General features: G+C 45.5%; 1 protein-coding gene and 1 long non-coding RNA gene across 6 annotated transcripts in view; one reads left to right on the top strand and one right to left on the bottom strand.

Annotated features, from left to right (window-relative positions):
• Window positions 1–71: 71 nt before the first annotated feature.
• LOC134757842 (uncharacterized) lies at window positions 72–7333 on the top strand. Its single transcript, XR_010132380.1, has 2 exons — window positions 72–135; window positions 7098–7333. It is a non-coding gene; the product is annotated as an uncharacterized lncRNA (long non-coding RNA).
• MCM3AP (minichromosome maintenance complex component 3 associated protein) overlaps window positions 5993–15673 on the bottom strand; it is a 51256-nt gene continuing 41575 nt past the window's right edge. For all 5 annotated transcript variants that reach the window (XM_055373797.2, XM_019017684.3, XM_019017683.3 and 2 more), the window contains 5 exons: window positions 14373–14630; window positions 13692–13821; window positions 11693–11899; window positions 7704–7854; window positions 5993–6283 (listed from right to left, as the gene is read on the bottom strand). In XM_055373797.2, the coding sequence (XP_055229772.1) occupies window positions 6125–6283; window positions 7704–7854; window positions 11693–11899; window positions 13692–13821; window positions 14373–14630 (905 nt within the window). In that variant the 3' untranslated portion in view covers window positions 5993–6124. The remainder of the gene's footprint in view (window positions 6284–7703; window positions 7855–11692; window positions 11900–13691; window positions 13822–14372; window positions 14631–15673) is intronic.

Consider the following 15673-nt stretch of genomic DNA (forward strand, 5'->3'; position numbering starts at 1 on the left):
ATGAGGGGCAGGGCTGGTGGGTGGGGAGGTGGGGGCGGAGCTGGTGAGTGGGGCCGGCGGGCGGGGGCGGGGCCTCTCGCGCGCCTTCTAGAGGCTTGCGTCCCGGGAGCCCGGCCTCGTGCGCAGCGCTTTGAGGTGAGCCTCTCTGAGGAATTTGTGAGGAGGGTCCAGCCGCAGGTCGGAAGGAAGGACGTGGGGAGCGAGGCTCGAACGAGGGACAGCGAGTGCGAAGGTCGGGTGGCAGGGAATTGCTCTCGCGCTGCAGGATTTGCCCGGACGCCGGGGCCGGGGGCGGGAGGCCGCCCTGAGGTGAGGTGGGCGCGGGCCGTCGGCTCCAGTGCGAGACCAGGGGGACGGCGGGGCGGGGCGGAGCGGAGGAGCCGAGGGCGCCGCCGGCGTCCCTGGGAAGCTGAGCGCCGCGTAGGCTTCGCCGGGGGGAGTGGGGTAGGCGCGGTGAGGCCGTGGGCCCCCACACGTGGCGGACCACAGGGGCCAGAAGCCCTGGAGCCCCGCCAGGGAAGGGCTGCGTCGCTGGCCGGGACCGAGCGCGGTAGAGCCTCAGCTGCTCACGGGGTCGCTGGAGTTGGGGGTGGCCCCAGGAGAAATTAAAGGTGAAAAGCCTTAGCAGCAGAGGGAAGAGGAAAATGGAGGCAGAGCGAGTGACCGAACTTGGAAGGGGCAGCCGGGCGCAACAGGGCAGGGGGCGTCTGACTGTTGGAAACATGGCTGACGTCTGGAGGCTGCAGCCCGTGGTCCCTAAGTCAGGTCAAGGACCCACAGAAGACTCCAGCATGTCTTCACCTGGCCCACAGAAGCCCTGACATCCAATTACAACTGCCTCAGCCTAATGAGCATTTCGGCACCCACTCCTCAATTCCTACCCCCAGCCTAACTTCGAAGGGGCCGTGGGCCACAGCAAGCCGGAGGAGAAAGTTGGAAGAGAGAGTGGACAAAAGAATACCCACAGGCACCTTCCCCCCAGTGGAATAGCGGGGTTTTAGACAATCAAGGATACTCACCTCTTCCTATCCCAGTTCAGAAACGAATGAAAAAGACACAGCAATAAGATGGGTGGGTATCAAAATATCAGCTTTGCCACAAATTAAAAACCTAGCTTGAAGGACAAGGCTTAAATCTGCAAGCAAGAGGGCAAGCTACTAAATCACCCGTAAGTCAGACAAACATATCCCCCAGCCTCTAGGCCATGAAACTGCCTCACCAAGCACTATGCAATTGAGTGCCCACCAGAAGACACCCCTCCAGTCAACCCACAGACCCCAGAAAGAGTACCCAGAGGAGCCTGAGCACACTCCACCCTGTCTGTTCTCTGAAATTCAATCAAATGAGTCACTCTACTTCTCTGGAAGCAGAAAGAGGCTGGAAGTTTTTCTCCAGATAAGTTCCTCCATGTAGAAACATGAAGAATAGGAATAAGGGGCTTCAGCCTGGATGGAATCTCACACTGAACCTGGCAAAGCTAGGTGAGGGAAGAGGTTTCAATTGGAGAAGAGTTTGAGTTTTGATATTTTAATGGACTGGACTTTTTATGAGTAAAATAACCCGCTCTTTTTAATGTCTGAAAGAAAAGAAAAAGCTGTAAACTACGTCTGAGAATTGACACAGTTAAGCTTCTAGGGGCAGTCATGAGAAAAAACACTGTTCCTATCTGCTTACATACTACTGCATTCCAGCTTATTCATTAAGCCAGATACAGAAGGCTCTGAGGATTTTGGCCTCAACAACTGGATATATGGTGGTGGTCATTTACTAAAATAGAGGTGTCTTTTATTTATTTAGTGACAGGATCTCAGTCTGTCACCCAGGTGGGAATGCAGTGGCACAATCATTAGCTCACTGCAGCCTCAAATTCCAGGGCCAAGTGATCTTCCGGGCTCAGCCTCCTGAATAGCTGGGACTACAGGCCTGTGCCACCACACCTGGCTGATTTTTTTTAAGTTTGGTAGAGACACGGGGTCTCGCTATGTTGCCCAGGTTGGTCTCAAACTCCTGGCCACAAGGAATCCTCCCACTTCAGCCTCCCAAAGTGTTGGGATTATAGGCATGAGCCACCACATCTGGCCTAAAATAGGGAAAGTTTGATTGGAAAATTCAGATTAAAGTGGGGACAAGTTATACTAGAGATGCTTATTAGACATTCAAGTGAAATATTGAGTAGGCTGGCATTCAGGAGAGAACATAATGCTAGAGATAGGAATTTGGGAGTCATTTGCTTTCAGGTACTATTTGAAATCATGAGATTGGACAAGATGAATTAGGAAATGCACATTAAAAAGAGAAGTTCTAGAATAAGCCCTGTGGCACCGACCTTTTCCAGTATAGAGGAATGGCCAGAGAGAGGAGGAAAACCAGAGGAATATGAAGTCATAATATAAGTGAAGACATGGTGATCTTTGCTGAGGGGAAGGGATTGCAAAATGAAGACAGAATTTATTATTGGATGCAACAAAACAATGTATTGGTGACTGACAAGAGCTATCTCAAGAGACATGGGGCGAAAAGCCTAATGGCAGAATTTTGAAAGAAATTTTCAGTTAAACATGGCAGACTGAGCATAAACATTAACCTCCATTTCCTGCCCAAACCCTACTCACATAAAGTAATAAAAGACCAAAAAAACCCCACAAAGAATGGGAGAGGAGACACTAGTAAGCAAGAGAAGTCAACAAAATTATAGAGACTGGGAATGGATGGAGAAGTGATAACTGAGTTAGCTAGAGAAAGTTGAGACTTACGTTTGTGGGTGAAGCCAACAAGAGACCATTCCTGCCAGCAAATACCAGGAAGGTGCAGAAATTGGAATAACTGGTGGAAAATTTTTGTGAGGAACAGTGTGACCATAGATCCCCTCTCCTACTTGGGTGGAGGAAGTCTGCAGTAGTTGAATCAGAGTAGGTGTTACCTCAGGCATGAGGCATAGCCGAGGACCACTGAAAGCAGACGGATTGAGTTAAAGTCTACACATGTGGGTCCAGGCTCACTTCTCCCACTTAGCCAGATAGCATGAGATAGTGGGAGGATCCCTCTGGAGGAGCTGGCCCACAAGAGGAGTCCTGCAAACACTGGCAACTATGACCTAGTACAAAAACAAACCTATTAGCTGGCAGACTGTACCCATTGACAGTTTCCAACAAGCACCATCATCAGCATGAGCCAGACATTTGGGGAAAACAGTGCAACATTACCTCCAGCCATGCAAGTGATCCATCTTGGACCACTGACCCAGTCAAGCCTTCAGATGACTATAACCTCAGCCAATACCTGACTGCAGCTGCATGAGAGATCCCAACAGAAAGCTGCCCAGCTGAATCCTCCTCAAATTTAAGCTACTATATTTGGGGTAATTTGTTCAATAGCAATAAAAAAACTAGAAAAAAGGACCACAAAGTGCCCAGCACAATAAATTGGGCAGGGGTTAGGGAGGGAATGGGGAGGCAACATATGAAGTAATGTCATTGAGAAATTTGAGAACACCAGGAATAGAGGTGATCTCAAAAATTTCCAGCAACAAAAAAAGCAAAAACACAAAGGAACGATTTCCAATCTAAAATTCTATTCTCATTCAAATGATGAATCAAACGTAAGGATAGATAAGTCCAAAAAAAAAAAAAAACCCATTTCTTTACTCTCACAACATCCTTTTGGCACCAGATGTAGAGAATTTCTCCCCACCGACAAGCAAGCATTCAGCTGTACAGCAGACAGCAGCTGGGTATCCGCTTCGATCCTGCACCGTCTACCTGGAGATGGCAGATCACACAAGTTGAGGACTCTGTGCCGCAAGACTGAGCACCATGTCCAGCGTCAATCACAAGCCCCAGGTTGTTTTACCTGTCCTTCTGGGTTCCCAAGACCCCTTCCTTGGCTTTAATTTACAAGAGCAGTTCACAGAACTCAGGGAAACACGTTTATTACAAGGCTATTTTAAAGGCTACAAATAGCCAGATGAAAAGATACACAGGATGAAGCCTAGAAGAGTCCCAAGAGCAGGAGCTTCTGTCTGCAAGGAGTTGCGAAGTGCCATTCTCCCAGCATGTGGACGTGTTCTTGTCCACCTTCCTGGAAGCCCCCACACATTTGGCTATCCACAAGCTCTCTGAACCCTGTCCTTTTGGGTTTTTAGGAGCCCTCATTACATAGGCATGGTTGATTAAATCATTGGCCACTGGCGATCAACGTCACTTTCAGTCCCTCTCCCCCAACCTCTGGGAGTTTGGGGGGTGGGCTGAAAGTTTCAACCCCTCTAATCATGCCCTGGTCTTTCAGATGTCCAGTCCCTATCCTGAAGCTACATAGGAGCTGTCCGCCATCAGTCATCTTACTAGCATACAAAAAGACATCACTTTAGAGATCCCAAGGATTTTAGGAGTTGTATATCAGAAGGCAAAGACAAAGACCAAATATATATTTGATAATATTACAGTAGAATTAAAGACATTTTAGATATTCAAGCTCAGGAGGCTACTAAAGGACAGGCTCCATCAAGAAGAGAAAACCAAGCAAGAGGAAAATATGATTCAGAATCCAGGAAATGTCCAAGTTATGGCAAGAAGACGGGGTTCTCAGAGGAACATCTCGAAGAGAAAGTGGAGCATATTACCTGATGCACATGACTTTGTTGGGAAGAGCTTTACACTTAGGGCAGCGACTTTTGGGTAAAGTAGTGACGAGCATAGAAAACCAAGCAAATGAGAAAAACAATGTAATTAACTCCAGGAAAAATCAAAAGTTGTACCTAAAGGAAATGTAATCATAAACCAATAAAGGGCTCAACAGGAAATGGTAAGCATACAGTTATACTAAACTGTGAATGCAGGTTTCAGCCAATATCAAACTGCTTAGGGAGACTAATAGGAGAGGAAATGTGGGTGTCGAGGGTGGGGGTGATAATATGTTGTGGGAAAGACAGTGTAAGAGAAGCTAACTCCTCTTCCATTGTAGGAAGTCAACAATGTCAAGTCAAGATTAAGAAATAGCATTATTTAAGTCTTTACATGAAGCTAATCACTAAAGATCCCTGAGTTGAGTAGTGTGTGTTTGGAGAAGCAGGGATTGATTTGGTGGAGGAAGAGGTTCTCTTCTTAGTGCTGTTGTTTTCTCAGTGAAATAAGGAGGACATGATCTACGAATGTTGGAGGTTTGAAGAGAATGAGAAGACATGAAATAGAGTCTGGGGATGTAGGATTACAGTCAGGAGATGCTGAGTGCCAGTTTAAGACTGGTGGTCATACGCAACATCACCAAGTCTATTAATACCTCTTTCTGTATATGGCTCAAATTTTATCCCCTCTCTTCACACCAATTGCTAGCAAACTCAGGCTTATTCCCTTTGAATTTCACCTGGATGGCTGCAGCACCCACCTCTCAAGATTCCTGCCCTACATGCCATTCTTAAAAGAAAATGTGACCAGATCACTTCTCTGCCTAATCTTCAACAACGGGTTCTCACAGCTCTCAGAAGAAGGTGACAAGAATCTCTGACCTCACCCTGCTGGCCTGTTCCCCTCACTTGGCCACACAACCAAGCTGGTACCTCCAAGCTTTCATCATGTCCTCTCAAGTACACTGTCTCCAGCTACACCCCTGCACTCCTCTCCGGGAATTCTGCTTTCTCTACCCAACCAGACCCTGTTCCATCCTCTGTTTTTTCCTTGCTACCAATTCAGGCCCACGCCTCATGCACATTCTCTGAGAATTATGTACATAAGTACCTGACTCTCCTGGATGTAAGCTGGGTGGGCTTAGCAGGCAGAGGCCCTGTGTCTTACTTTATCTCTGCATCACTGATGTCTGGCACATCAAGGACTGCAGGTTTGCTGAGAGAATGAATCGCCTGTTATACATGGAAATGTAAGCTCCAAACTGCCTCAGAGCATATGCTGGTGGGTGACAATCTGAGGAGGTCATGAATATAGGAGAATATTGAAGAGGTCACACAGGAGAAACAACTTTTCATTATGAAAAACTGGGAGACTTTGACATTTAAATGGTTTATCTGCATGATTAATCACATTTCCAACAGTGCATCAAGCATCTGAGAATAACATTATTTTGAGTAAAAACAGAAACTCTTCGGGAGAAAACCCCTCCCCACAGGTCAGGCTGGTCAAATGTCCACCATGTCTAGCAGCGCAGAGAGATGGAGCTCAGAGGCAACTTCCTCTTCCCTTGAACTCTGGATCAGCCTTTCCAGGTGCTTTAGTCGTTCGCCTAGACACGTTCCTGTCGCCTCTGACAGCTGCAGTTGCTCCCTCATTATGTCACTCTATTTGAATAAAAAAGAAACTGAACAGTTTTGGGATGTCAATAAACTACGACCTGTTCTCTGTGAAGGCACTAGATCTGGATCATGTTAGAAACCTCATCTGAGTAGTCATTTATTTTTACAGAGGGAAAAAAAATTATCCTTTGTACATCCTTCCAGCCTCATTTAGCTCGTACATTCAGCTGGTATCTGTATATAGACTGTTTGCCTTTGTATTCTATCATGAACAATTTCCAGTGTCAGTCATTTTTCACCCAGGCTGGAACGCAGTGGTATGATCGGAGCTTACTGCAGCCTCAAACTCCTGGGCTCAAGTGATCCTACCAGCTCAGCCTCCTGAGTAGCTGGGACAACAGGCATGTAGCACCATGCCTGGCTAATTATGTACTGTAGAGATGAGATCTCTTTATGTTGCCCAGGCTGGACTCAAACTCCTGGACTTAAGCGATCCTCCCTCAAGCGATCCTCCCTCCTCAGCCTCCCAAAGTGCTGGGATTACAGGCATGAGCCACCACGCCCAGCCAGTCATTTTTAGAAGATATCATCGTCAAGGGCTGTGAATTATTCTATCACATGAATGTGTTATAATTGTTTAATCAGACTGCCATCTTCGGATATTTATTCTGTTTCGACTTTCGTACAATAATGCTACAGTAAACATTTTTATACATTAATTTTTGGGGAATATCTGGTAGGTCAGAATTCTTTAGGTTAGAATTGGTAATTCAAAGGGTATGAATATTTTTAAAGTATTTGCCAAACTGATGAATGGAAACAGTACATCATTTTAATTTGCTTTTCTCCTCTATTGAAGGACTTCCTAAAGCCAGTCCAGGAGCACAGTTTTTACCTGTTCAGTGGCACATATCTGTGATTGAAACTCTGTTTTTGCATCTTTAACCACTGAAGGAAGAATGGTAAGGTAAAAAGACCTTAGGCTTTGGAGCCAGTTGGATCTGGCTTTGAAAAGCAACCCTGACCACTTACTACTTGAACACTCTTGGGTGAGGCTCTTGACTTCTGGGAGCTTACCTTCCTCATTCATTAGTTTTCCTCAGGAAAAATTAATCCCATAAGAGAGGTCTGGGTAATGCCAAAGCTCAGACAATACGTGCTCCAACAGAAGCTGCTGTCATCACCTTAACGACCTTAATTACACATCAGCACACAGTTACAGGTCTTATTCAGTTCTTAAGAATATTTCAATTCTATTCTTCATTTATTTCATAGGCAGAAACTCAAAATCAGTTGCGTCTCTTTAACAATGATATGGATAAAGTTTAAGAAAAGGTCTAATTTGAGCGAATAATTTGTCAGTCATCAAAACATCATAGGATAAATCGTGATACTACTTTTTTCCCCAGCCATTCTCTCAATCTTTAATTCTTATGTAAATGCCAAATGTATACTTTCTTCTCACCTGTGGGCTAGTAGTTACAGATGTTTTCATCACAGGTTCAATAGTGTGAGAAAGAGACACTAGAGTCTGAGGAAGATAGAGGGGAAGGGAAGTTAAATCCGTAAATGCTCCTGAGTCTTCAGACAACCATTGCTGAAGCTGATCTTCAAACCTGAAACAATATATAATAAATTCAAAAATATCTGAGATTAGGAAGTTAACTATCGTTCATTAATCTATATATACTTAAAAACTTTTTAAGCCTTTGCTTTTTTAAAATTTTATATAATTTTTTTTTTTTTTTTTGAGACAGAGTCTCACTCTGTTGCCCAGGCTGGAGTGCAGTGGCATAATCTCGGATCAGCGCAACCTCTGCCTCCCAGGTTCAAGTGATTCTCCTGCATCAGCCTCCTGAGTAGCTGGGATTATAGGCAAGTGCCACTGTGCCCAGCTAATTTTTTGTACTTTTAGTAGAGATGGCGTTTCACCATATTGCCCAAGCTGGTCTTGAACTCCTGACCTCAGGTGATCCACCCACCTCAGCCTCCCAAAGTGCTGGGATGACAGGAGTGAGCCACGGTGCTCGGCCAATTTTATTATTATTTTTTTTTGACAAGGTCTCGCTCTGTTGGCCAGGCTGGAGTGCAGTGTTACAATCTTGGCTCACTGCAACCTTGACCTCCCAAGCTCAAATGATCTCACCTCAGCCTCCCAAATACCTGGGACTACAGGCGCATGCCACCCAGCTAATTTTTGTATTTTTTTGTAGAAACGGGGTTTTGCTGTATTGTCAGGCTAGTCTACAACTCCTGAACTCAAGTGATCTGCACACCTCAGCCTCCCAAAGTGCTGGGATTATAGGCATGAGTCACCACACCCAGCCTTAAGCCTTTGCTTTTTACTAAGAATATAACTAAGTTATGACATCAACTGAGAAGCAGAAATGTACTTATTAAAAATTTAACAACTTCCTATGATAAAGCTTAATTTAAAAAAAAAACTAGGCTGGGCTTGGTGGCTCATGCCTGTAATCCCAACACTTTGGGAGGCCAAGGCGGGCAGATCACCTGAGGTCAGGAGTTCAAGATCAGCCTGATCAACATGGTGAAACCCCGTCTCTACTAAAAATACAAAAATTAGCCAGGCATGGTGACACGTGCCTGTAATCCCAGCTACTTGGGAGGCTGAGGCAGGAGAACTGCCTGAACCTGGGAGGCGGAGGTTGCAGTGAGCCGAGATCGTGCCATTGCACTCCAGCCAGGGCAACAAGAGCAAAACTCCATCTCAAAAAAAAAAAAAAAAAAAAAAAAAAAAAATAGAAAAACCACTTCCCTTTAATTTATAAATCCAATTCCAATTTATATTTAATGAAAAGGGTGGTATTAATCCAAAAACAACTGCTTCTGTGTGTTACTTAACATTACTTGTAATTGTCTTGTTTGGCTTATCTTATTTAATTTACTTTGGTTTTATGCATCTATAATTAATTCTTCTGACATTTTCCAAATGAGTGGATTGCTGCTTATAGCTTAAAATTAACTCAAAATAATATCCCGCTGCCACCTAACATACTCTAGAGCTGTCTACTTCCATATACCGGTCTTTTCAAGAAAAACAATCTTGGCCAGGTGCAGTGGCTCATGCCTGTAATCCCAGCACTTTGGGAGGCCAAGGCAGGTGGATCACCTGAGGTCAGCAGTTCAAGACCAGCCTGGCCAACATGGTGAAACCGCGTCTCTACTAAAAATACAAAAATTAGCCAGGCATGGTGATGGGTACCTGTAGTCCTAGCTACTTGGGAGGCTGGGACAGAAGAACTGCTTGAACCTGGGAGGTGGAGGTTGCAGTGAGTTGAGATTGTGCCACTGCACTCTAGCCTGGGCAACAGAGCGAGACTCTATCTAATAAAAAGGAAAAAAAAATCTCATCCCAAACCACTTAAATTATAGAGACTGATTTTAGTAATCGGACACATTCATTCACCCTTCCAACACATATTCATCAAGCCTCCTCCAGATGCTAGGCATCATTCTAGGTACAAGGAATATTGCACTGAAACAAAACAGAGGCCCTGCCCTAAGCAATTTATACTTTAGTGAGGAGAGACAGACAAGGAACACATAACAAGAGATACATGGTTTGAAGATGAGAAAGACAAAGCAGAGCCATGGAAACAAGGTCGGAGATGGGCAAGCAGGGCCTAACAGAAGCAGACATTTGAGTAGAGATCTGAAGTGAGTACAAGATCAGCCATGGGGATGCTGGGGAGAATGGAGGGGCTGGACAGTCCTAGGCAAAAGGAACAGCAAACTCAGAGGCCCAACTGTGAACTGCCTACCATGTTCAAGGAAGGAGCGGAGGTCAGAGAGGAAATGGGGGGCAGATCACTCAGGGCCCTGGCCACCCCTGCAAAGTTTGCCTTTGATTGCAGGTGAAAGAGGGAAACCACTGAGAGGCTGTAAGCAAGCAAGTGACATGACCTCCATCTTAACTCACTTGAAAGGCACCCACCAGGTCTACCAAGACTAAACTGCAGCCTACTGTAATAATCCAGAAGGAAGATGATAGTGGCTTGAGCCAGGTGGTGGCCATGGAAGTCATAACAAGTGGTCCAATTCTGAATGTATTTTCAATAGAGCCAATAGGATATGTGAATGGGCTGATATGAGGGGATGATTCCAAGGCACCTGATCTAGGCAGCTGGAAGGATGGAGCCGCCATCAACAGAGATGACCACCAAAGGAAGGGGTTGGTTGAAAGAAAGCCGGGAACTGGATTTGGGATATGTTAACTTTGCAGTGGCTACCAGACATCCAATAGGTGTCTAATGAAGATTTCAAGGAAGCAGTAGCATGTTCAAGTGTGGAGTTCAGAGGTTTGAGATACAAATTTGGAGCTGTCACAATAGTGATGTTACTTAAAAATCCATGAAACTGGATGAAATTTCTGAGGAGTAGGTACAGACGATGCAGAGGAGAGGTTGAGAGAATGAATCCAGGGGGCAGCTGGGGGATGAGGAGGAACCAGCAGGGCAGGAGGGGGACCACGGACATCCTAGGAGCAAGGAGGGGAGGATCAAGTATGGGATGCTACCAAGGACTGGGATTCATGGTCATGTTCAACCCTGGGCCTTCATCCCCATGGGAAAGAAGGCTGAAGAAGAGAGTATCACAAGCGTTTTTAAGGAGTTTTACCATTAAGAGGGCAGAAACATGAAGTGGTGGCTAAAGAGGGAAATGGGACCAAGACAGGGAGGCATGTTTCATGTCTGTGTGCTGCTGATGGGCACCACCTAATATGGGAAGGGGTGGTAGCACAAGAGGGATACTCATTGAATGAATGTCCTTGGGTAGGTGGGAGATGAGATCCCAGCCCAGGGAAGGGCTGACTGACTACGAGCTGCATGGTTCGTTTCCAGCAACAAGAGGGGTCAGGAAGGGGATATAGGGAGGATGCTGGATGTGGCTGGGAGGGCAGGGAAGGCAGAGGACAACCTGTGGAAGGTCCCTTATTCCTGATTCTACTTCTCAGTAAAATGGTAAACATGGCCATCAAATGAAAGCAAAGGAAAGGTATGCATGGGAGGGAGGGAAGTGGGCAATGTAGAGGAGGGGCAGCCCCAGCTCCTGTCCATTCACAGCATGGGATGATCCACCAATGCCTCAGGCTCCCAAGGGCAGGGTGCCTGTGGCCAGCCATAGTGTTCAGCACTCACCATCTTCTGAGCAGACTTAACCACATGAATTTCCCAGAAAAACTTAACACTGACTTTCAATAATAAATAATAAATGAAATTCACTTCAATATAAACAGTTAGAAACATACTATCTAGGGCACTGCTTCTGTCTTCAAAGAGCTTTTAAATAGTTACATCACTAAAACTGTTGCTAATAATCCACCTGCCCTTCTCCATCCTGGCTGTCTTATATTAATCAAGCAATAACCAGTCTCCCCTCACAGCATAAAGCAGACTAAACAACACACATGAATTAGAAGGAAGTGGGCTTCACCTCTTGTTCTCCTCTTTCTCCAGCAGCAGACTGCTCGACAAACACTGCGCCAAGAGCTCCTCAGCAGAAGCTCCTCGCATCAGATCCTCTGTGCTGGGAATCCTCCCCTCTTGAGCACACTCTGTGCTCCTCTTCCAGTTACGGTGCATGTGAAGCAATGGTATGGGAAAATTGTTTGCAGAAGGATGAAAAGGCTTTATTCCCAAACTGTAAGTACATGATTTGAAATGTTTATGGTCAAGAGAAAATATTTCTACAGCATCATATAAAGCATGTAGATACATTTGCACATGTGCATTAACATGTAAGAACATGTGCCTCAGACACATGTGCCCTCCTGGGACAGCTCATGCTGGCCCCATGCCTGCTTCCAAGCTTCCATCAAATCAGGGAGTGGAGCAAAGAGGGAAGGCAGCCCCTGCACTGTAGGGACCCTTATGCACAGAGGCATTGAGACTGCCTGTTCCTCTTGGAAGCTTCTGCTCTCACGAGGCAGCTAGGTTTTTGGAGCTTCTCTGCTTCATGTCTTGCTTCCCACCCTAGGGTTCCAGATTCTGTTCTTCCCTAGTATTGGCAAGGTTTTTTATAGATAGCTCTTGGATACATTTGGAAGTAATGTTTACAAATGGTGAGAGAGAAGGCATCTGACATTTTTTTCTAAACACATGCCAGTGTTTGTCCTTTCCCCACTAATTTCAATAATTTGGCCTAACACTTTTGTCACATATTCTGACTCTTTATTCTGATCCATTTATCTACTCTGGCATCCCCACATGGTTTTAAGTACTGGAGCTTTACTGTATGTTGTCTTGGTATCAGGCCAAGCAAACCTTGTTAGTCTTATTTAAAACTTTCTCAGCAATTGGTGCATATTTTTTTTATCCTGATGAATTTTAGAACTTACCAGTACCAGAACTGACATCTTCACAGCATTGTATCCTGTCAACAACCTAGTCTGAACCTCAATGGTTCAGGTTTCCTTTGCACATACAGGCCCTGAGAACTCATATGTTAATGAGAAAGACATTCCGGGAAACCAGGAGGTGAGGAGACCAAGGATTAGGCTCCACTCCTATTATGAAGATGAACAGTTTTTAGATTATCATGGAGTTGGAGAAGGTACTTCAAGGATCTCTATGGGGAACAAGAAGGAACAGCAAAGTTCCACCATCCTGTGTGCCCTTTCTGTTCAGGTTTATTGTTGTGAATGAGAATTTTTTTTTTTTTAACATGTTGTGGATCTATCTATCTGATCACCTTATTGAACTGAGAATGGTTCTATGGACTTGACTTATCTTGGACTGACAACTGTACTGTCTGGAAATGACAGTTTCTCCTTCCTTTCAGTATTTGTGCCTGCCTATCCCACATCCCTGTACTGGTCAGGATTTCCAGGACAATAGTGAATAATAGTCGGGACAACAGGCTGGTTCTGATTCCACTGTTCCTAACATTCTACCAAGAAGCATGTTTTTTTCTATTTTGGTAGTTTTATGTTAGGTAGCCTTATCAAGTTAGGACTTTTTTTTTTACCCAAGCTAAAGAAAGTACCCAAAATAAAGAAATTTTATCAGGAACAGGTATAAATTTTAAGAAACGTATTTCAACGCCTGCTAAAATTACCACTTATTTTTCTATTATGGCAACAAATTACATTAATAGATTTTCACTGTTATTGTTTATCCTGGGAGAAAGCATACTTGTGAACTTTTTTAGGTACTGTGCTTTGGAACCAAATTTGGAAGTGAGATGAAATGTCAGCTGTACTCTCCTGGTTAGGTATGATTTCAGGGTCATGTATGCCTGATAAATGAAGTGAGATGCTTGCAACTTTGTTCTAGAATAGTTTCTACTGCATGGGAATGATCTGTTCCTTGAGGATTTGTCACAGTCTGCCCACAGTGGACTGGATTTGGCATGTAGGATGTTAATTTCTATTTACTTTGCAAGAAAAATACAGTTTAGCAAGCAACAGAAACATACTGAACATGAACCTCACCGTCCCTCTCTCAGCTGTAGCTCCTTCTGCGTCTGCAACCTGGCTTGTTCCCACGACAAAGGAACATCATATTTTTTCAAATGGTTTTTAAAAAAATACACACATATCTGACCATCTTCACTCAGCGCCTCTGAGAAAACAATACAAAAACAGATAAAGAGGCCACCCTGGCCAACAAAGAGGCCAGCCTGGCCAACCCTGTCTCAAAAAAAAAAAAACACAAAAAAAACCAAAAACAGGTACAAATAATATTTAAACAGCGACAGGTGGCATGTGCTTAAATTCACTGATTTAAGTGCAAGCCCTTTGATTAAAGTCACACAATTATGTGACTTCCACACTTGGGTTAAATAGGCTCCCAGGGTCCATGCATCACTCAAAGTCCAGACAGGCTTACATCCAGACTGGCAGGGCCAGTAATGACTACTCAAAAGCCACAAAATCCTCTCTAAGAGCCATCCTAGGGGGCCTGTTTCAGGGAGGTGAGTTCAGGCTCTACCAGAACCTTCCTAGCCTGTCTCAATGTTTTTAAGTCACTCACTTGAAGAGGGAAGTCCTAAGGAAAGGAAGGATAGAGACCCAAAAGAAAAGCAGCAACATCAACTAAACATCTTCCTTTGCAGAAACTGGACCAGGAAAGTCTCGTGAGGAGCTGATCCCATTCCATCAAGCTCTAATTACCTGATGTAACAGGAAGCCGGGGGGGCGTCCAGTCTCTCAGCTTGTGGTTGATACACAAGGCGATGAGGTCATCCCATGGGATCTCCATGACCGAGGGGCCTGCCCCATGGACTGGGGAGGGGCTCTTGCTCTTCCACCTACAGTAGGTTCTGTGGAGCAGGTTCTCCACCTGGGACTGGAGGACAGGCTGTGTCTGGCGTGAGCTGGGGATCTGGGAGGCATACTGGACAACCATGGAGCACACGGGGAGCCAGGGGGCTGGGGACAAAGTGCCTCATTACTTACAGGTTTGGCCAAAATACAGGTGAAAATGTACATGAAAACATTTTTAACTCTCTACATTTTCTCAGGAGAAGGCAACTGTGAAGTTGAGAAGTCTGCTTTCTAAACACAGTGGAACCACAGTTGTTGAGGGGGGAGAGCAGCTTGCTCCCAGGGTCTAGGTGAGGGATGCAGACAGTCCCCCTTAACAGTGTTGCTAGCCAAGTTCTACCCAGAAGTTCTGACTGTACAGGCCTGTGGTTGTGCCTAGGAAATCTGTATTTTAACAAGCACCCAGATGAGTCTGGTATAAGTGGTCTTAGCTTATTTTGGGGAACCCCAACCTAACCAGAGCGCCGAGGGCTTGTGCTGAGTGGTTTGCTTCCCTTTGGGTTCCTTCAATAATGAGCATGAGTTAGACCTACTACAGACCACACCCCACAATTTAGAAGGGCGCCTGAGGCCCAAAGGGGAGTGTCTGTGCTAATGCCACAACTTCTGCCAGATGAGCAGCTCATTCCCTTCTGAGTGCATAGGAAGGAGCAGCCCCATGCCATACTGGGCTTGAGCCAGCCAGATGTCCTGTAGGATCTGTGTCAAAACAGCCCAAAGACCTCAGCCAGGAACAGGGGCACAGCCAGAGCCATAGAACAAGGCCTCTTTGACAAAGAAAGAATGTTAAATCAGCACTGAGTGCCATGGCCGTGGCTTGGGGACAGGGCTACATGGTCCCCATGCTCTTTGCCCCTTGTCTCTTCTGAAAACAGGGACCCTGTGGGGCAGGCAGGACAGGATCAGGGTTGGTGTTCCTCCCAGTACCACCTGTCACTTTTCTCCTGAGGCTGAGTGAACTCCCATGGACTGCCTTGCTGGTCAGGAAAGGCTAACAGCCCCCACTCCACAAAACCCAGCTTGTTCTGGCCCATGAACCCAAAGGACCAAAGGAAGGTGCAGGCGAGCACAGCATGGAGACACATGGAGGTGGACGTGCAGCCCTCACACTGGTGCCCAACACCTACCAGACGGTTACTACAGTGAGA

Source organism: Gorilla gorilla, chromosome 22 (genome assembly GCF_029281585.2).
Source record: "Gorilla gorilla gorilla isolate KB3781 chromosome 22, NHGRI_mGorGor1-v2.1_pri, whole genome shotgun sequence".
Lineage (NCBI taxonomy): Eukaryota > Metazoa > Chordata > Mammalia > Primates > Hominidae > Gorilla > Gorilla gorilla.